Source organism: Clarias gariepinus, chromosome 10, assembly GCF_024256425.1.
Source record: "Clarias gariepinus isolate MV-2021 ecotype Netherlands chromosome 10, CGAR_prim_01v2, whole genome shotgun sequence".
Classification (NCBI taxonomy): domain Eukaryota; kingdom Metazoa; phylum Chordata; class Actinopteri; order Siluriformes; family Clariidae; genus Clarias; species Clarias gariepinus.
This window is the reverse complement of record NC_071109.1, coordinates 4,864,304-4,885,119: the sequence shown is the minus strand read 5'-3', so window position 1 is coordinate 4,885,119 and position 20,816 is coordinate 4,864,304. Positions and strand designations below refer to the sequence as shown.

General features: G+C 35.1%; 1 protein-coding gene and 1 gene segment (V, D, J or C); both read left to right on the top strand.

The window, feature by feature from the left end:
- Positions 1 to 1,137: 1,137 nt before the first annotated feature.
- LOC128532304 (uncharacterized) lies at positions 1,138 to 3,532 on the top strand. Of its 4 annotated transcripts, none has more exons than XM_053506554.1 (7): positions 1,138 to 1,246; positions 1,460 to 1,510; positions 1,994 to 2,374; positions 2,533 to 2,649; positions 2,796 to 2,891; positions 2,989 to 3,026; positions 3,262 to 3,532. In XM_053506554.1, exons 3-7 carry the CDS (start codon positions 2,272 to 2,274, stop codon positions 3,376 to 3,378), a joined length of 471 nt encoding a protein of 156 aa, XP_053362529.1. In that variant the 5' UTR covers positions 1,138 to 1,246; positions 1,460 to 1,510; positions 1,994 to 2,271; the 3' UTR covers positions 3,379 to 3,532. The 4 variants fall into 4 exon arrangements, with proteins under 4 accessions (XP_053362529.1, XP_053362528.1, XP_053362526.1 ...); XM_053506553.1 differs by having other exon boundaries at positions 1,460 to 1,629; XM_053506551.1 differs by lacking the exon at positions 1,460 to 1,510 and having other exon boundaries at positions 1,150 to 1,246.
- A 12,436-nt stretch (positions 3,533 to 15,968) lies between these two features.
- LOC128532302 (T cell receptor alpha variable 13-1-like) lies at positions 15,969 to 17,824 on the top strand. The segment is given in 6 exon segments: positions 15,969 to 16,037; positions 16,236 to 16,619; positions 16,834 to 16,950; positions 17,141 to 17,160; positions 17,263 to 17,300; positions 17,726 to 17,824. Coding segments are annotated over 5 exon segments (567 nt in total).
- The last annotated feature ends 2,992 nt before the right edge of the window (positions 17,825 to 20,816 follow it).

The following is a 20,816-nucleotide window of genomic DNA, read 5'->3' as shown; positions in this document are numbered from 1 at the left end:
TGTATGATCACCCAGGATGTTACTACCTGGAGTTATGTCTATGGACAACTGACTGCATTCAGACCAAAGGGGGCTGAATAATTACGCACACCCCACTTTGCAGTTATTTATTTGTAAAAAATGTTTGGAATCATGTATGATTTTTTTTCCACTTCTTAAGTGTACACCACTTTGTATTGGTCTTTCATGTGGAATTCCAATGAAATTGATTCATGTTTGTGGCTGTAATGTGACAAAATGTGGAAAAGTTCAAGGGGGCAGAATACTTTTGCAAGCCACTGTACAAGTGATATACATTTATGACACCTTGGTATGTCTGGGAGAGTGGTATGGGGTTAGGCGGATGAGGAGAAATGTTTTACAATTGCTTGTCTATGTTAGTAAGCTGTGGTGTACTGAGTGTTTGGGTGTCTTTCTTTTGTGGTGAGCACTGACTTTTTTCAGCAGGTTGTGCTACAGTACATTGGCTTATCTGTGAGATTAAACCAGACAGCCTGACCACAACCCTGGTTGCCCATGATGCTCTCATGAGTTTATTTGAATGTAATTGATAAAGTTAATGTTATGTGGCGTCAATGTTATGGCTGATAGTGTGTAGTTTTTTGTACCAAAATTTTGTACCATGGCATTGTACAATATATTTCTATAATAATACTGTAAATTATTCTTATTCCAGACTTGTCTCGCCAAAAAAAAAAAAAAAAAAAAAATTAAAGGATCTTCATGAGAGATGTCTGTAACTCTTTCTAGTTCACCTGAATTTTGACCTCTGCTGTCAGGCCTTGAGTAGTAAGCAGGAAAAATTTAAATGTATTGTACTCTTCTTTAACTTAGATTATCATTACTCTGTAGATTATCTGATCAGAGTAAACTTATTTAAAAGATGGCAATTAACATAAACCACAGTGAAATGTTAGTGTAGGTTCATGTGAGTGTATACAGTAGGTAAACCACATTTTCCATTTCAGCACATTTTGTACTTCTGTGTGAATATGGAAATATGTGGTATAGTTGTAGGTAGATCAGAATAAGTTGTGCTTCCGTATTGTGTTTGTGGGGCGTGCTCAGTACACACTGCCTATAGTATAAGTATAAATTCAAAGCAAGCTACAAGCACATACATGTTCTTTTTTATGAATGAGATCCAAACACTACAATTTATTTTTTAATATCCACGTTTTTTTTTTTTTAAAGAAATTGGAAATGTCAGGTTTCTGGATTTTATTGATGACCTTCATTGCCATGTGTAAGTTACATATTATTTTCTTTTCATCTTTTGTTGTGTTAATAAAATGCAGTTGTATGTAAATAGAATTCAATATCATTTCTTTAAAAAAATACAAAATAAAAATATTATATTATATGAAAATATATTACAGTATATACACTAACGTTCAAAAGTTTGGGGTCACTTTCTAACTCCATAATCCTGATTTTTATTTCTTTCTATATCGTAAAGGAATGCTGAAGGCGTCCAAAAAATGCATTAATCTCCTTTGAACAGTTATTGGTGAGATGTGTCTGCTACTACTGCTCTGTAAGGCTTCATAACGCCTCTAATCTGAGGTGCTGTTAATTGGTCACTTTTCAGGCTGATAACTCTAAATAAACTTCTCGTCTGCGGCAGAGGTAGGTTTTGGTCTCGCCCTCCTGGGACGGTCTTCATGAGAACAAGTTTCATGATGGTGCTTGACGGATTTTGCAAATGCACTTGATAATACTGTTATTGCAAGAACTATTACAGAAAGGCTAACCTCTGTGTCTTAAAATAACAACTAACTGTTGTTTTTGTTGTTGTTATGTAATTACCTAATTCCATATGTGTTATTTTATTGTTTTGAAATCCCCAGTATTGTTGTAAAATGTAGAAAATAAATCACTAAACAAAAACAGAGAAATTTGCAAGTGACACCAAACTTTTGAACAGTAGTGTATATGTAGTATACCATATGAGTTTAATTTTTAAACCTAATAAATGTATTTGCATTTTTAGATACAGTCCAACTTTTTAGATGCTGGGTCAGTGCACAATCCCTCTCAGAGTCACTAGTTTATCAGCCGGAGAAAGAGATCAGCGTGAACATCAGTGACTCGGCTACTCTGCAGTGTTGTATTTCTAAAACAGACTTTGGTACAATAGCCTTGTTAAAGCTAACAAAAAGAACAAAACCTCAAGTCATAGTATATTTCTATACACGCGCTGGAGAAACTTTTTACAATGAATCCCAGAAGTTACGTTTCAAAATAGAAAGATTTTCAAGCTGTATCAATATGACCATTTTAAGCATTATTAAATCGGATGAAGGCATGTACTACTGCATGATCAACTATCCGTACACTGTGTTTGGCGATGGAACTGATTTAAAAATTAAAGGTAGGATTTAATATACAGTATATTCATATTAGAATAATATACTGCTGTAATATTCAATTTGTAAGACACATATAAAAATAATGAATTAAAATTCTATGTATGCTTTCTTTAAACACTGACTTACAGGCTAAAAAGTCACTCATAATGCATCTTTATAGGTCAAAGTGTAACTAGTGTGTTAGAACAATCTCAACCAGCTCTGCATGGTAATTCAGTGGTGTATGAGGCTACATTGCATGAAAACAACACTAAGATGAACACAAAAGAGAAAGCAGGTATGTAGTTATATATTTAATGAATTATTGAATAATTATTCTGAATTCAAATTCACAATTCCGCTGGAAAATCAGTTGTACTAATAAACATTCAGTGCAGTGAAATAAAAGAATAAAAAAAATAACTAGATCTCTACATCTGACAGTGCCTGGTTTGGGAATAGCTTTGGGCTTTTGCATACTTCTGAATATTTGTCTCATTTATTTCATACTGAGCACAAGGAAAAATAAAATATTTATTCGTAAGTACTTTTCTCATTAGATTACATAAAAATTATTCCATATGTTCAAAATTTCTTTCTGTTAAAAAGACTAATAAGTGTGTTCCTGCATTAATAGTGAATGGTTCTACTGAAAACTGTCCCGAAACAAGACAGGTATGTGTGCATGAAATTATAGCATGGATGTTATACTGTTCTATTCTATAAAGGTAATTGTGTTTTTCTGTAGATACCACTAGATCTCCTTTAGTTGTCCTTGAGTCTGATTAATGTTACTAAATATATAATGATCGTAAGCTAAATTTGTAAGCTAAATGTTTTTGCATTATTATTATTATTATTATTATTATTGATTTTATTATTATTATTATTATTATTGATCTTTTTTCAGGACTCTGAACCTGAAACATTGAATTATGCAGCTTTGCAATTCTCCAGGATGCAAGCCCAAGCCGAAAAAAGGAAAACTGGATCATTGAATGAGTGTGTGTACTCTGATGTGAAATAAATCTGTATGATGTAACAGAAATGATTCATAACACACTGGCACTGTGACAAGACAAAAACCAAAATATTTTGAATATAATATCTGTTTTTTTAAAGCATAAATATTTATGTTATCTGTTTTTTTACAGCTATCAAATAAAATTAAGGTTTCTGTTTGTTGTTCTGGTGTGATATATATTAAACTTGATCAGTGATAGCAAACAGGAAGAGGTTAGGATTGCAATGATAGACACTCAATGTAGTGGAGAGAAATGGAGAACCATATAGTGGTTCTCATATGAAGGCAGCAAAGTCTCAAGAGGTTAAATACAAGTCAAGGATTGTGACTAGATTTGATGGTTAAACTGAATCATAAGACAATAAATATGAAACCTTCCAGAAATAGAAACAATATTAATTAAACATTAATAAGTAATTCAGGTCACACCGCATTTATCTTTCAGCCATTATTCATGACGCATGTAGTTTTTGTTTCATATTATTAATTTTATTAATATTAATTTAAATTATTTGACAATCTAAAGTATGTAGAATTTTACTAAAATATAATAGACTTTACTAAAAATAAATTTTGTAGAGAACACAAACAGCATGGGTGTTATGAAGTCTACATATATCAATTCGCAGCTATTAAAGGACTGGCTTATCTTCTGTGAAATTTCTGACCTGTGAAAATAAATATTAAAAACTAGTAAAGTATTATACTATTAAGTACACTTTGTTGACAGGAAAAGAGTTTTTAGACATAGTTAAAAGATTAAAGCTAAACGTAATCTGATCAGCTTTAATGTAATCAGTGATAATATTTCTGGTTGAAGCCCACGTACTTGTCTGACTGTCTTTCACAGTAACTGTTTGACTACCTTTTTAATACAAATAAATATATTTTTTAATCAAGGTTGACACCTTGTTTACGCTAATTTGTACTTCTTTTGCCGTCAGTCAAATATGTTAGGTGATCGGAGACTACAACATTAAGTTTTATCTTAAAATCACTTCAGCGCATAAAAATTTTCTTATACTGTACAGTACCACTTTAGTAAAAAAAAAAAAATATATATATATGTATATATATATATATATTGATCTGGAGTCATACCTGTTAGGCAGCTGAAAGTTTATTATGACAGAAGAATTTTAAACTTAATATGGAGTCCATTTCATTATTGAAGGGTCTGGTACTTAACTGTAAAAAATTCCAGTGCTGGACTATTAATGGAACCGCCCCAAGTTATGCATCTTAAACAGACCACATGGGGCATCCATGTGATAAAATCTCAAACCAGAAGCACGACACCAGGACGAGACAGGTCCAGAGGGCAGAGGGGGTCTGGATAACTGGGTGCTCAAAATAAGAGAGAAGAGAAGAGAAAAGACACATAACTTCTCAGGCACAGGTTTAATATAGACGTACTGCCAAAGTTATATAATTCAAATTATATAAATTGAATTAAAGACATACAGACATACATTTTTATTAAAACATTAAGATATAATTAAAAAAGTGAGATCAACTCAATGTACAGACAAGACCTTTCTTTTATTTATATAGATAATAAAAAACTTTTTGATATTGTTAATTAATTCATACAGGTACATCTTCTCCCACTTTTCCTGTGTACAGGGTCACGTAGGCCTGGACCCTATGCCAGGAGACTTTGGGCACATGCGCCCACACTACGAATAATTAGGGAATGCCAATTACTGTGGCAGGAGACTGGAGTACCAAACATGAGAAGAACATCACAACTCTGAAAATCAAACCTTTGACCCTAGACCTGACTTGCATAGGCAGCTACAAATATGCTGTTTTTCATTTTGGCACTGAAACACAATAAAAAATACCAACAGATGTCATATACATTTTATACAGCTGCTATAAATTATTGGTTCTTTTTTCAGAACTGTACACAAATAATCAGTTTTTACTCAGTCCCTCATTCTTTACACCTCTTATCAGAGTCATGGGAGGCCTGGAGCTTATAATGGAGGACTCAGGGCTACAAGTCAGGATACACCCTGGATGGGGTGCCCATTCACTGGCAGGCAAAATAGGTTTTTATTATATTTTTTAAATGATTTTGTGTCAAAAGTCAAATGCATTCTCTGGAAGATACTCTTTTTTGTTGGCTATTGTATCTAACCATATCCTCTGTATCCTCTTTACTCACACCAATTAACTTCATGTCCTTTCTCACTGCATCCATAAATCCCCTCTTTGGTCTTTCTCTAAATCTCCTGCCTGGCAGTTCAAGGCCCAGCATACTTCTACCAGTATGCTCACAATCTCTTCTCTGACCTGTCCAAACCACCTCAATATGGCCTCTCTGACTGATGAACCTTTCCATCATTGTCACCCCCAAAGAAAACCTCAACATCTTCATCACTGCTACCTTCAACTCTGCCTCTTATCTATTTTTTCAGTGCCACTGTCTCTAAGCCATAGAGCATTGCTGGTCTCACCACTGTCTTACACCTTTCCTTTCCTTTCCTTTCCGCTGATACTCTTTTATCACATAACACACCTGACACTTTTCTTTACCCATTCCAACCTGCCTGCACACACCTTTTCACCTCCTTTCCACATTCTCTGTTGCTCTGGACCATTGACCCTAAGTACTTAAAATCCTGCACCTTCTTTAACTATGCTCTCTGTAGCCTCACCATTCCACTTGGGTTCTTCTCATTCACACACATGTATTCTGTCTTGCTATGGCTCACCTTTATTCTTCTGCTTTCCAGAGCCTATCTCCACCTCTCTAGATGTTCCTCCACCTGTTCTCTGCTCTTGCTGCAAAGCACAATGTCATGTGCAAACATCATAGTCTATGGAGACTCTTGTCTAACCTCATCTGTCATTCTGTCCATCACCAGAGCAAACAAGAAGGGACTCAGAGCCGATCCTCGATGCAGAGCCACGTCCATCTTGAAACCTTCTGTCACACATACAGCACATCTCACCACTGTCCTACAGAACTCATACGCATCCTGCACCACTCTAACATACTTCTTCATACTTTTTTAACCTTGCTTTCGCGCCTCCTTCCCAGAGCTTCATTGTATGGCTCAATTATATCAGCTTTATTCCTCTGTAGTTGCCACAGCTCTGCATATCTCCCTTGTTCTTAAAAATCAGCACCAATGCACTTCCCCTCCATTCCTCTGGGATCCTCTCACTCCCCAAGATTTGTTAAACAGACTACTTAGAAACTCTACTGGCACCTCTCCTAGGCACTTCCATCAGGAATGTCATCAGGTATGTCATCAGGACCAATTGCCCTACCACTCTTCATCCTCTTTAATGCCCTCCTCACTCTTGATTTTTGCTACCTTCTCCTCCACGGAAATTATTGTGTTACAGCAGCAGCAGGTTACACAAATAGCAGTAGGGGAAAAAAATAGCAATTCAAAATAGGACAAAGAAATTAAATGTGCAACTTGTCAGTATATGTATAAGTGCGTAAAGTGACAGTGAGTTTTGTCATTATTGTCACCTGTAAGCCGTTGTACAGTATGATGGTGAATAGTAGGAATGATTTCCTGAACCGTTATTTGTGATAGCAAAGCTGGATCAGTCTTTTAGAGAATGAACTCCTCTGCCTTAGTATGGGATCATGTAGTGGGTGGGATGGATTTTCCATGATTGAGCAGAGTTTGTTCAGTGTTCTGTTGTCCCTCACTTTCTCTGACCTGTTAAGTTTGTGTCGAATTATGTATTTAGCCTTGCAGATGATTTTATTTATCTCACCTGCATCACTGGCACTCATGCTGCTCCCCCAGCAGCCCACAGCACTATAAATGGCACTAGTCACAACAGACCGATAAAACATTTTCTGCATCCTGCTGCATACATTGAAGGCTCTGAACTTGCACAGGAAATAAAGTCTGCTCAACCCTTTCTTATACACAGCATCAGTGTTTGTTCTTCAGTCCAATCTCAAGTGAACACCCAAGTATAGTTGTCATCTCCTTGTTTTTTATAATGTTTAAAAGCAGATGGTTTCTGGAGCACCATTCCACAAAGCTGTCTAGAAGGCCTCTATACTCTAACTTTTGTCCATCCTTAATACACCCTACAACTCATCAGAGAGTCATCAGAAAACTTCTGCAGGTGGCAGAGTTGTACTGGAAATCTGAGGTGTATAGAGTGAAGAGAAATGGAGAAAGAACAGTCCCCCAAGGTGCTTCTGTTACTGACCACTTCTGTGTTACTTCTTTTCTATCTATTTGTTAAGAATAAATATTTCATAAGTTATGGTATAGTGTAGTTATTATACTTAATAATTATAATAATTATAATAATTTCTTCCTTTCCTTTAGAAAAAAATTACATTATTTTACAATCAAGTTGAATTTTGAGGACAATTAAAATCAACACAGAGATATTGGTGTGGGCACATGTTCGTGCAAAAACAAACTACAGTTTCCATTCTGACATAATTCTGACATTCCCATGTGTCTCTCTGTGCATCAGCAAAATGCAAATATGGAAATATTTGGGGTAGATGTGGGCAGATCAACATGTCATGTGCTTACACTTCATATCATATCATATTCTGGGGCGTGTTCAGTACCTACTGTCTAAAGTATAAGTAGAAATTCAAACACTGATTCAAGCACATTAATATTCTGTTGACGAGTAAGATACAATTACTATAAAGTTTCCTGAGAAATACAAATGTGTACTTTTTGGACTTTAATCTTCAGCACCATGCGTAAGTAACATGAGCAAATTATTCCCATTAATTTAATTATATTCAGGAAAAAAATCATGGAGACTATTACTCTAAACCACGTTGTGTGAAATATATGTAGTACTAACTCTATTTTTTATTATTTTATTTATTCTATTTAATTCTATTTAATATTATAATATAATATTTTTCTTTTATTTTTATATAGTTTATATACCTTTACAATATAATAAAATATAAAGAAATATTTAAAGACATATTTATTCTTAACAAATATTTGTGCATAGTAATGTCTAAGTCACATTTTAAAAAATTTAAACTAACAAGTTTTTTTTTTTTTTTTTTTTACACAGTCCTACCTGGTACACACTGGGTTCCTGCACAATCCCTCACAGAGCCACCAGTTTATCAGCCTGATAAAGAGCTCAGTGTGGATATCGGAGACTCGGCTACTCTGCAATGTTGTAGTTCTGAAAATGAACTTGGGACAATTGTTTGGTTTAAGCAACCAAGCAGGAAAAAACCTCAGATTATAGTTACTATATATAAATATGTTGGAGAGAAGTTTTACAATGAATTGAGTAAATCACGCTACCAAATAAAAAGATCTTCAAACTGCTTTATTATAATAATTTTAAACGTCATTCAGACTGATGAAGCCATGTACTACTGTGCAGTGATGAGACCCAACATTTTGTTTGCAGATGGAACTTATTTAAAGGTTAAAGGTAGGATTTTCACTAACGTTAGTAAAGCTGCTGGATGTTGTAATACTTGTTGTAATATTTTTTTCATTATTATTTTTACCATGTAAACCCAGGAAGACAAATATACAAATTATAAAATAGAACAACGCTCACTTTTTTTTTTTCTCAGCAACACAGAAAAACAACCTTTTTAGTAAGTTTGCTAAATGTTTATAGGTGAGCATGTTACAATTGCAGTAAAAACATCTAAACCATCTCGGTGTAATGAGACAGTGGTGTGTGAACCAACACGGCATGGAAACAAGACTAACATGAACACACAAGAAACAACAGGTGAGAGTTTATAATTAATTCATTAATTATCCTTAATTTATAATGAATAAATCATCCAAATTAAACTGTACTAATATAAAGTATAAGAGTTAAAAAAAATCCCTACATTTAACAGTGCTTTGTTTGTGGACGGCGTTGGGCTTGTGTGCACTGTTGATTTCCTGTCTTACTTACTCAATACTGGGGAAAAGAAAACATGTTAAAAGTAAGTACTTTTGAGCTTAGAAAAAAAAACAGGTGCATTTAGCTACAAAAACAGTCTAATAGAGATGTTTCACTATTAATAGGACAGGCTTGTATAGAAGATTCTCCAGGATCAAGGCAGGTATGTATGTATGCAGAAAGAAAAGTCTGATTAGTAATCTTGCACCCAATTTTTACAATCAATTATATTACAATCAATTATGAGATTTGTCGAGCAAATTCAAGATTTTTTTATTGGAATCCTGCTCTTTTTTTTTTTTTGCTACTGTGTATAATGTGTTGCGCATGTATTATTATTATTTTTTTACTGTTACTATTATTTGTTTTTTAATTTAATATTTTTTATTATTATTCAGCAATCTGAAGAAGAGCCACTAAACTATGCAGCTGTGCAATTTATAAAGAGAAAGCCTGAAAAAAATAAAAATGAGTGTGTATACTCTGATATAAATAAGACTGTATGATATTGAATAAATGAATCATAACACTGCAAAAACAGTGAAAATGTTATAATGTTTTAATAAAATATTTTTAGTATTTTCTCATTTGTTCTATTTTTGATACTTGTGTATTAAATGAATTGTAATTTTTGGCTTGATTTATATTATTCAATTGAAATATGCATATTTTTAGATGTCCAGAAACAGAAGAGTCAGAAAAGAAATAGGGAAGCCTGAAAATAGTCAGATAATTATTTAGGATTCTTTTGTTCACTCATCTCTGTACTTATCTTTGTAACCCTAAAATGATGACAGGATATTTATTATCACAGCTTATAAATGAATTAGGGTCACATAGTGTTGGGAGGTGGGAGGTGCTGGGTTATTAAATCAGTACATAGGGCAAAACGGCATATCGAAAGTGGTGCTAGTAACAAAGCTAAAATACATAAATAACTTTCACCTTAAACTTATACGCTATCAACTTGTGTTCAAAAACATCAAGGTGAAATTAAGATATTAGAGAGAGAATAGGCTGTGGTGTAGAGTTATAGTTGTGCTGTGTTTGTTGGAATTTATCTTGCTGTTTATCTTTATGTTTTAAATATTCTTGATAACGCCCTTGAAATTACAGTCAGTTCAGTTCATTTTTCTTTTTATAGTGCTTTCATGAATGTAAATCTTTTTAAAGTAACTTTACAGAATAAAAAACAATATAAAATTAAAATTTTAATATAACCCCAATGCGCAAGCCAGAGGCATGAGCAGCAAGAGAAAAACCCCCTGAGGTGACAAGAGAAAGAAACCTCAAAAGATACACAATCATCACCTGGGTGACACTGGATACTGTTATTGTAAAGAATTTTACTTGTATGCAATAAAGTCATTAAAGGCTTACTTTTAGGCTTCTTTAATCAAACTGTTCTTAATAGAGACTTGAAAGTAAATTGTTCTTTGCTGTTGGTCTTAGGCTATCCATCTCAGGGTCCTCTTAAACCATCTTTAGGTTGTCTGGTTGGTACAATCCACGGTAAACCCAGGGTTATCTGTCGGCTATACTGTATATGTGAAGCCATTTTCAGCGTCAATAGGTGATTTTCAGGTAATCACAGATTCAAGCAGAATTTTGGTGGGCAGAAGTGGTCAGGATCACTGGTATCATGTAGTCTCATGTAATTGTTATCATGCAACATGTAGCTTGAGAGAAAAGAGAAAACAAGAAATAGCATCCATTTGATATCTGACTCTTTTAAAGTAGATTGTACAAAGTATAAGCAGGGTTCCAGCAAGACTAGACATTACAGCTTAACTAATGTAAAGAGCCAGAAAGAACAGTAACACAGACATCAGCCAGTTCAAGCTTATAAAGTGACCAGCCACTCCACCACAGGAGTTACTGTAGCATGTGGCAGCGGGGAAGAGATAGCATCAAAACATCCCAGTTTACCAAAAAACTAAATACATGAATCTTCCAGATCTACTGTATGCCTTTAAATACCTAAAAGACTATTAACAAAAGGTAAATCAAACAAATATGAACTCCAAATGTCTTTGCCCTGCTGTACCATATTTGAGTGTACCAACAAGCTTTAACCGTTTGACCGTCTGTGGACCTTGTAGGATTACATCTGTCTTACCAGAAATTAAATGGGCAGAACTTATACAGCATTTTTTTTTTTTTTTTACTAATTTTTCAACTTCATTTAAATGGCATCTTTCATCCCTTGGCTGGGATTTCTGTTTCCAAATATTTATCTCTGGAGCAGATTCATTCCAATAGCATACCTTTAACCAAGAAAGAGCAATCAATTGTCATCAAATTCAGCCTAATTTATGCTTTTACACCCATACTTTGTAATCATTAAAAATAAATTATATTGATTGACTGAGCACAGTTTAACTAAAAAAAGAAATTACCCAGTTTTTGTTTCTGAAGAGCCATTTGGAAATATCATTTAAAATGATATTATCATAGGCCTTTTCATCATTACCTCTCATCAGGCCTATCAGCATGGTGTCATCTGTGAACTTGACAGTGCTGTTGAAGGCATAAACAAGTATGCAGGGTAAGAATGGAGTATAAGTTAGGGGACAATGCACATCCTTGAGGCACTGATATTAGCAGAGGTGAGGTTGTCCGGCCAGACAGGTTTTTGTAAAAAATTTCAGCATCCAGTTAGAGAGATATATGCTGATGCCAAGCAGTGTCAGCTTTAACTTTACTTTAGATGAGCTCATTGTGCTAAACGCTGAACTAAATTCAATGAACAGCAACTTGGTATGTGTTTGGGTTGTCCAAGTAGGTCAGGGCACAATGGAGTGCCTTAGAGATGCCTTCTCTGTTGGCCTACTGGCACAGTAACCAAACTGGTATGGATCCAGGGTGACAGGCATGGAGGCTTTATCATGGGTAAGGAACAGCCTTTTAAAGCACTTTGCAATGGTCTCTTTGCAAATGGGTAAGTAAGATGGGACAAAAGGTGAAAGGACTGTCAAATTCAAGAAAACAGATAGATAAAACTGCCTAAATCAAGGACAATTAAAGATGTTCATGAAGACTACCAATTTGAGAGCTTGTAGAGTCCAGGTGGCAAAACAGGACAAAGTCTTAGAAAGACAGCAAGGTCATGACCTAAAAAATAAGTGCCAGAATGCAAAACAACAACAACAAAAACAAACAAACAAAAAAACAACGTAAATGGCACACAATAATCTGGTGGAAAATGTTTGTTTGGGAGCATGTTAAACTGGCAGTTGTGATGAAGTTGAAATTGAAACCAAGGAAGCTTGTAGCAAGAATAAGGTGGCAAAAGGAAGGATTGGAGTGAAATGAGAGTGGAAAGGTATCATGACTTTGTTTGAGATTGAGGTGTAATCTGGTGTGCCATGGCAATACCCTCCCCCTATGAATGCATAGAACTTTGAGTTGATGAGCGGAGGTCATTTTAACATAATATGGGTTGATGACATGAGTGATTGTAAACAGACTGATGAATCTTGGGGAAAGCTTGACTCTTTGGCTGATGTGGTACCAGGGGGGACACTTAAACAATGGCAATTTGCCTTGCACTGAAATGTGCTCCTCATCCAATGTGGTTGGGTGTGAACTCTTTGCCATATCTTTTACAATGACATATAAAAACTTAGGCTGGAGGGACCAAAGTTGATACCCAAGGTAGCATTGTAATGGAGACATTCCAGTGGAGAAGGTGGGGAGAGAGTTGTGGGCAAACTTTACCCAGGGGAGAAATTGGCTCCAAGAAGCTGCATCCAGTAAAGCCATGCACCTCAGTGAGTTCTCGAGTTCTTGATTAATGTGTTCGGTCATGATGAAAAGCTGGATGTGGCAATGATAAGGCTAAAAAGGCCTTTCAGATTTGTGTTGAGAGCTAAGCTCCCCTGTGTGAGTGTATGTCCACCAAGATTAAAAACTTGGGAGATCATACGTTTGGTGTTTTTTTTGCCAGAAGGAAATTTGGTTAACAAGATGAAGTGGGCTGACTTTGACCAGTCAACAACAGTAAGAATGCATGTGTTGTTGTTTTATGGAGGTAACCCTATTACAAAGTCATGGGAAACCTGATCCTGGGGCGATGGGTATTGGGTAGGGGTCTGAGAAGGCCCTTGAGAAGAAGGTTTGTAGCCTTTTTATAGAGCAGATGTTACATGATGCCACAAAGTTCTTGATGTCCTTCTTGATGTCTTGATGTAGTTAGTCACTAAAAATTTAGGTGTAACAAGGATAGGGTGATGGTTGGCCCCAGTGCAATATTTGAGTGCAAATGGAGACTGGAATGAAGAGGAGTCTAGGTGTGACCTTATTTGGGCCTAGCTCCTGTTTAAGGAATTGTAAGACAAGGTTCTCCACTTAGAGTTGGGGTGCAGCCATGAGACATTGGTAGGATGTTCTTAAAGGTGGCATGTCCTGAGGCGATATGGAGAACTATTGGAAGAGGGCATCGGGTTTAGCATTCTTGAAGCCCTTCTCTAGTCTCAAGAAGAAGAGTGACCAGCATGCCTGACCTGACTTCAGCAGTCGTCAGGGATACCTAAGGGTTCTATGATCTGTCCAGATGAGAAAAGGATGTTAAACTCCCTCCAGCCAGTGTCTCCAGTTCTCGAATAGAAGCTTGGCGGGTAGTAATTCACAATCCCCAATGTCGCAGTTGCACTCGGGGGATGTGTTGCTTTAGCCATGTTAGTCTTAGGGCATTTGGTGCATCAGGACTCTTGATGATAGGAGGAAAATGGCCATGGCATTATTACCAGAAAATTGTAGTATGACTGGGACAGAACAATGGGTCAGATATAATCTTGAGACAAGAAACTATGGATGAAGAGATAAAAATTTTGTCCGCTCTGAAATCCACATGAACATTCTTGACTTGGGACTGTTTATGGTGGTTCAGGTGTACAGAAAATTGGGGTCATCTATCTGGGAATGATATGGAACCCTAGGATCACCAGGGACCTGTGCCTTTATTAGAAAGGGTTATACAAAATGGCCACAGTAGAAAGGTGATTGTCACGTTTTTTAAGGGAGGGTTGCACAGCACCAATTTTAATCCCAAATGCCATCAGGGCCAGATGCTTTCTGCACATTCACTCTGCCCAGGGTAGCACAGAGAGGCTTTAGTGGCAGAGAGTGATGGCTCACCTGATAGTTAAGCTGAAGGCACCATGCTGGGTGCTTTAAAGTCTGTGATAGCCTGATTTCCTTTCTACATTTGTTAGGGCCAGCAGAGTTGAAATGCTCCTCAAGCCGCTGTTTGTGCTCATGTTAAGCAGATTCCTTTCCTCAGTTTGGCCCTAGTGATGCTTTAGGCATGCCAGCACTGTATATATATTTTCCTCGAACCTGGACACTAGACTCAGACAACTGGGCCTAAAAAAATCTCTGTTCAAATTAATGTTCTTTTTCAAAATCATAAGGTAAGGATGGGACCTATTTATTTCACCATCTCTCCACTAACACTTGGTACAGGGATGTATGCTATCCCTGTGTCCCTGTTTAATGTCTCCTCTAATCCTTAAATCCAAAGTCAAAAGTGCTGATGGTCATAGATCCGATCTTAAATGATCATGGGATGACATGCTGGAAGAATTCCATTGCACTGTCATATCAGTGCCAGGACAACAAGCCTTCCCTTAACATGGAGAAAACAAAGGAACTGGTCATAGATTACAAGAAGCATGATAAACATACTGTACAAGGCACTTACAACAAATTAGGCAGCAGTGGAAAGAGATAGCAATGGCAAACTCTTCAAGCTTCGCATCTTTGAGAATATGACATGGTCTTGTCCATTGGGGAACTGCACTGCTTTTTAGTGCAGAGCTCTGCAGTAGTTTGGGCTTGATGTTTTCCTTTATAATAAAAAACAAAACATTTATCAATTAAAAATAATTTAGCTCTAAATAAAGTTACCTGGCAGCTGTCAGATAGCATCACATGATTACCTTTAACCTTTTAACATGCCTTGGCTAACAGAATTGTGGAACACTGCAGGCGGACACTTAGTGGGAGGAAATTTCTTTAAATTTTTTTTAATTTCCTCTAAAAAAAAAGCTATGGACTGAAGCAGGGGAATAAGTGGGAACTAAAGTGGAATTATATGCACAGTGTTTGGTGTATTTCATATAATGTGTTTTTACAAACATGCATGTCTCCAATGGTACAGCTGTGTAGCGCGGTGAAAATCATGAGCAGGTTTTATCGGTCACCTTGTTTTTTATGTTCAGTAACTCTGTCATGGTTTAACAAAGGACCATTTACACCAGAAGCCAAAGGTTCAAGGCAAGTTACTTTCCCACAACCTTTACCCTTCTAACCTTACACTACTGCACACTGCTAGGCCACAAATACATTACCTCAATGCTATCTCTCTATCTACACCATTTACTTTGGTGCTAATTGTAAGTGCTGATTTGCTTTATCTAATAATATTTTTGCACATCACTGTAAAGGTAAACCTCATTTTCCGTTTGTCATAACATTTTTGTTAAGATATCTCTATGCAACAGCAAAGCACAAAAATGGAAATATGTGGGATGTATGTGGGCAGATAAGAATACCACATGTTTACCTATTATGTCTTTTTTATTTATCACAACCAATCACGTCATATTTTGTGAGCATGCTCAGTACAGACTGCCTGAAGTATAAGAATAAATTCAAACCGTGCATTAATCACATTCATATGAGACCCAATTACCATCGAATTTCTGAGAAATTAAAAATGACTGGGTTCTGGATTTTAATTTTGATATTCGGCATTATATGTAAGTAATATGATTAAATAATTTTTATCTTGTTTGTTATACTTTTGAAAATAAATATCATGAAGACAATTACTCTAAACAACTGTGTGTGAGCTGCATTTGGTAGTAACTTCACTATTAACACTTTAGAGTCATCTTTATTGCTTCTTTGTGTATGATGCTATGATAATTGCAGTAATTTATTAATTTTATTTTTAGATACAGTCCAAACTGGTAGACGCTGGGTTACTGCACAATCCTTCAAAGAGTCACCAGTTTATCAGCCTAATAAAGAGCTCATTGTGGATATCGGAGACTCGGCTACTCTGTGGTGTTGTATTTCTGAAAAAGAAGCTGGAACACGAATTGCCTGGTTTAAGCAACCCAAAGGAAAAAAACCTCAGATTATAGTAACAATATATAAAACAGCTGGAGAAACATTTTACAGTGAACCATTTGCATCACAGTTACAAATAGGAAGATATTTAAACTGTTTTAATATGACCATTTCAAGGGTCATGACGTCTGATGAAGCCATGTACTACTGTGCACTGATAACACCCAACATTGTGTTTGCAGATGGGACTTATTTAAAACTTAAAGGTAAGAATCTATCAAAAGAATTCTAGACCTTTAAGAATTCTATCAAAACTAATTAAGCTGCTGGTTTAATGTTGTGCTATTTTTCCTATTAGCATTTCCATGTTTATCCTGAAACACAAATATACAAATAATATTGTAGCAAAATTTAACTATATTTTCTCAACAACACAGAGTTATAGAATTTATTAAGTAAATAATGATACATTTTTTATAGGTGATCATGTTACTACTGCACCAGAAACACATAAACCAGTACTAAATAATAATTCAGTGGTGTGTGAACCAACACTGCAGGGAAACAGCACTTATATGAACACACATGAGAAAACAGGTGAGAAGTAATGCAAAAATGAATTTGGAATTTAATTTTAGAAATTGTAAAAAATTATTTGTACTAATATAATATCAGAAATGACTTTTTATGTACATTTGACAGTGTTCAGTTTAGAAACGGCTTTGGCCTTCTGTGCAGTTCTGATTTTTCTGCAATTTTTTGCAATTCTTACCTATTTAATACTAAGGAGAAGAAAATGTGATAAGAGTAAGTGTATAATAAAAATATATATATTAAAAATAAATAAATAAATACCGGTGCTGTAAGGCTCTATCTAAAAGATTAATAGGTGTTTTTTTATATTTATAGTAAATGCTTCTGTAGAAAACTTTACAGAAACAGGGCAGGTATGTGTATTCTATCTACTTACATTATATATCTATCTATCTATAAAATCTAGTTATCTATCTATAAGATTTGTGCTATATATAGCTATGTATAGTTAGTGTTCTGCATGGACTCAGGAATATAGTTAGTATTCTGTTTGTTTTTGTAGAATGGAGGCCTACTTACTGTACATATAGGAAATATTGTTAAATTGAAGTTTTGCTTTTTATAAAGTTCTAAATAATTTTTTTACAATTAGATTAATGAGATGTGGACAATCCAAATTGAGATCTTCATAATGCTCTTCTTTTATGTAGTTAGTGTGTATAGCAAATGGTTTTTATTATTATTATTATTATTATTATTATTATTATTATTATTTATTTATTTATTTATTTATTTATTTTAACTGTTATTATTATTATTTTTATTGTTATTATTTCAGGAAACTGAAATGGAAACACTGAACTATGCAGCTTTGAAATTTTCCAAGCAGAAAGCCACAGCTAAAAAAATAAAAACTGTCTCATTAAATGAGTGTGTGTACTCGGACGTGAAAAAACTGTAAAATGTGGCTTAAATAATATATATATGGTACTATTACAAGCAAAATCTGTGAATTTGATCAGGTGAACATATTGTGACAATTTGCCTATTTATTACATGTTTTTTACTATAAGATAGCACATATTAAATAAATAGTAATCATATTTTTTACTGAAGGATGCAAAATTATATTGCATTACATTTTTTAAATTATTCATGTGTAAAGTAATTTCTGCTATATGTTTCCACCATCATTTCTATCGAGTTTTATATGACTAACTTTTGACTTAGTAATTATAAACTTGTAACAGTAAACAATATATTCATAAATTCAGTTTGTGTCATCATTTGTATTGCAATAAACATAAAGTGCAATTTAATCCAAAAATGCGACAAAAACAAGTCTTGATCAAAGTAATAAAAATGAATGATAATGAATTATTTTACAGAGTTCTTCAGCTTAATTGGAGAGTTTAATTTTGTTTTCTTACTATAAGCAGGTAAAAACTGCAGTATGATCTTCCACTTTTTTTTGCACAATATAAAGCTATGGAACAAGTGAAGACTACCAAATAAAGTTTATTAATTGAAAAGATATTTCTGTGTGTTTGTGAATCTATTCCATGCACAGGATTAAAAAGAAAAAAGATTGACACTTGTTATAATGCCAATTCTTTTTGGAAACCTTCACCTCAGTAGAGCAAACTACTGTATAACCTCATATTCAAACACTGGATGTTATAATGAAGATGAGACAAAGAGACCACACAGTCTTATCCTATTAATATCCTAGTAGTAAAATACTTTGCTGCTGTAATGTTTAACAGTATTTATAGTGTAAGGTGTACACACATAGGCAAAAACTTTAAAAATAACTGAGTATAGTGAAAGCGAATAAATTCATTTATAACTGTATAAATCTAAGTACAGTACAAAAAGAACGTTTTCCACGTAGTATATTTAATTTTGTGTTTAGAGGGCTAAGAAATGATGACTATTACATCCTGTTTAAAGAAGTCTCGTGGTTTAAATGCTGCAGTACCACTTACCAGATGCTAGTAGGCAGAAGAGACTTAGGAAGTATGGATGTGTATTGTCACGATTAACATCTCTGGAAATAATGATAAGCACTTTTTGTGCTATTTGTTGTTCCAAATTACCCTGCCTAGCTAAAAAAGTCACACACTCTAATATTTTGTTGGACCGCCTTTTGCTACGATTATGACATTTATTTGCTGTGGCATCATTTCTAAAAGCTGATGCAATGTTATAACATTTATTACATTTAATAAATTTTCCTCCAAGGTCTATTGATGATGGAAGATCTCGTTAGACCGCTTTGTAAAGTCTTCTCCGGCACATCCCAAAGATTCTCAATGGAGTAAAGGTCTGGACTTTGGACTTTTGTATTAAGGACTTTGTGGCGGCCAATCCATGTGTAAAAATGATGTTTCACGCTCCCTGAACCACTCTTTCACAACTTGAGCTCAATCAATCCTGGCATCATCATCTTGGAAAATACCTGTGCCATCAGAAAAAAATCCATTTTTTGGGCTCACAATGTTGCTGAACCTAGACCTGACCAACACAAGCAACCCCAGATCATAACACTGCCCCCACAAGCTTGTATGGTAGGCACTTTGGCTGAGGAGTGCCTCTATTCTTAGCCTGATGCACCCATTACTCTAGAACAGGGTAAATCTGGACACAACAGGCCACATCACTTTTTTTCCAATGCTCCACATGTCATTCTTAATGCCTGGCAAAAGCAAAGCCTTTTTCTGATTAGCCTTACTCATATGTGGTTTTCGCAGCTGTTTGGTCCTAACTGCTTGAGTTCTCTTTGCATTGTGTGTGTGGAAAGATTTCTCTCATCTGATACCGACATCTGAATGTAAACCTGACTCAACCATCCTGAAGTGTTTTCCAGACATCACAAAAATAAAGAGATCGGATAAAACTGGTATCCACCTGCTAAATTATGCCGTCCCAGTACTGTGGCACCAATGTTCACCCAAAGTACCACTATACCTGGAATTAACCAGCTGATAGGGGAAATCTGTCTACCTTGTCTTATCAAATACATGTCTGTTATGGAAAAGAAGATTCAGCAGTGCCTTATGCTTGGGTTGGAAAAATGATTGAAGTCTGCAGCCATGCACACATAACTGCAAGCATAATTAGCCATAAATAAATTCCAGTAAACCTTGCCTTTTTGCCAGTTATATTGTCTGCAGTTACAGGTTTTTGGAAGAAGTACAGTACTGTATGTGGAAGACCCCTGCCACTTTGGACTCTGTGAATACTTAGTGATGCTATACGTTTTAATAAATGCCACAATCGTGTCTTAGTCATTCATTGATATGATTTACAAGTGGTTTACATTTATGACATAATGTACAACATAGAGTCATAAGCCTCACATATCAAGGGTTATGAACCCCATTCAAAAGATACAAGTAACCTGCAGTCAGATTGATAAACAAGCAACACATTTTACATATTAACATTTAATATAATTTTTATGAAAATAAAGGTGACAGAGCTCAACGGTATGACCAACACCAAAACAATATAAAACGCCTTAACTTTAAGACATGCATATAACCATGGAGTGACAAAAATGTTTCCTTCACACATTACACATTGTTCTCTCTTGAATGTTGACAATAAACAACATTGAGATATTATTTTAAGTACACGTGAGTAAACCACATTTTCCATTTTGTCACGATACTTCTTTCTGTGTGAAAATGGAAATATGTGGTGTATGTAGGTAGATCAGAATAATTCGTTCTTCCTTATTGTGTTTTCGTTTTCTACACGTCATATTTCGGGGCGTGCTCAGTACACACTGTTCATAGTATAAATATAAATTAAAACCAAGCTACAATCATATTTATGTTCCATTTATAAATGTGACCCAAATACTAGAAATTTTCCAAGAAATTAAAAATGTCTGGTTTCTGGATTTTATTGATGACCTTCAG

Bases quoted from the DNA above. Each gene is read 5' to 3' on its own strand.
- LOC128532304 (XM_053506551.1), top strand. From the start codon at position 1,204: ATGTCAGGTTTCTGGATTTTATTGATGACCTTCATTGCCATGT. The intron at 2,892-2,988 runs GTAAGTACTTTT...CTGCATTAATAG, and splicing joins GAAAAATAAAATATTTATTC to TGAATGGTTCTACTGAAAAC. The intron at 3,027-3,261 runs GTATGTGTGCAT...ATCTTTTTTCAG, and splicing joins ACTGTCCCGAAACAAGACAG to GACTCTGAACCTGAAACATT.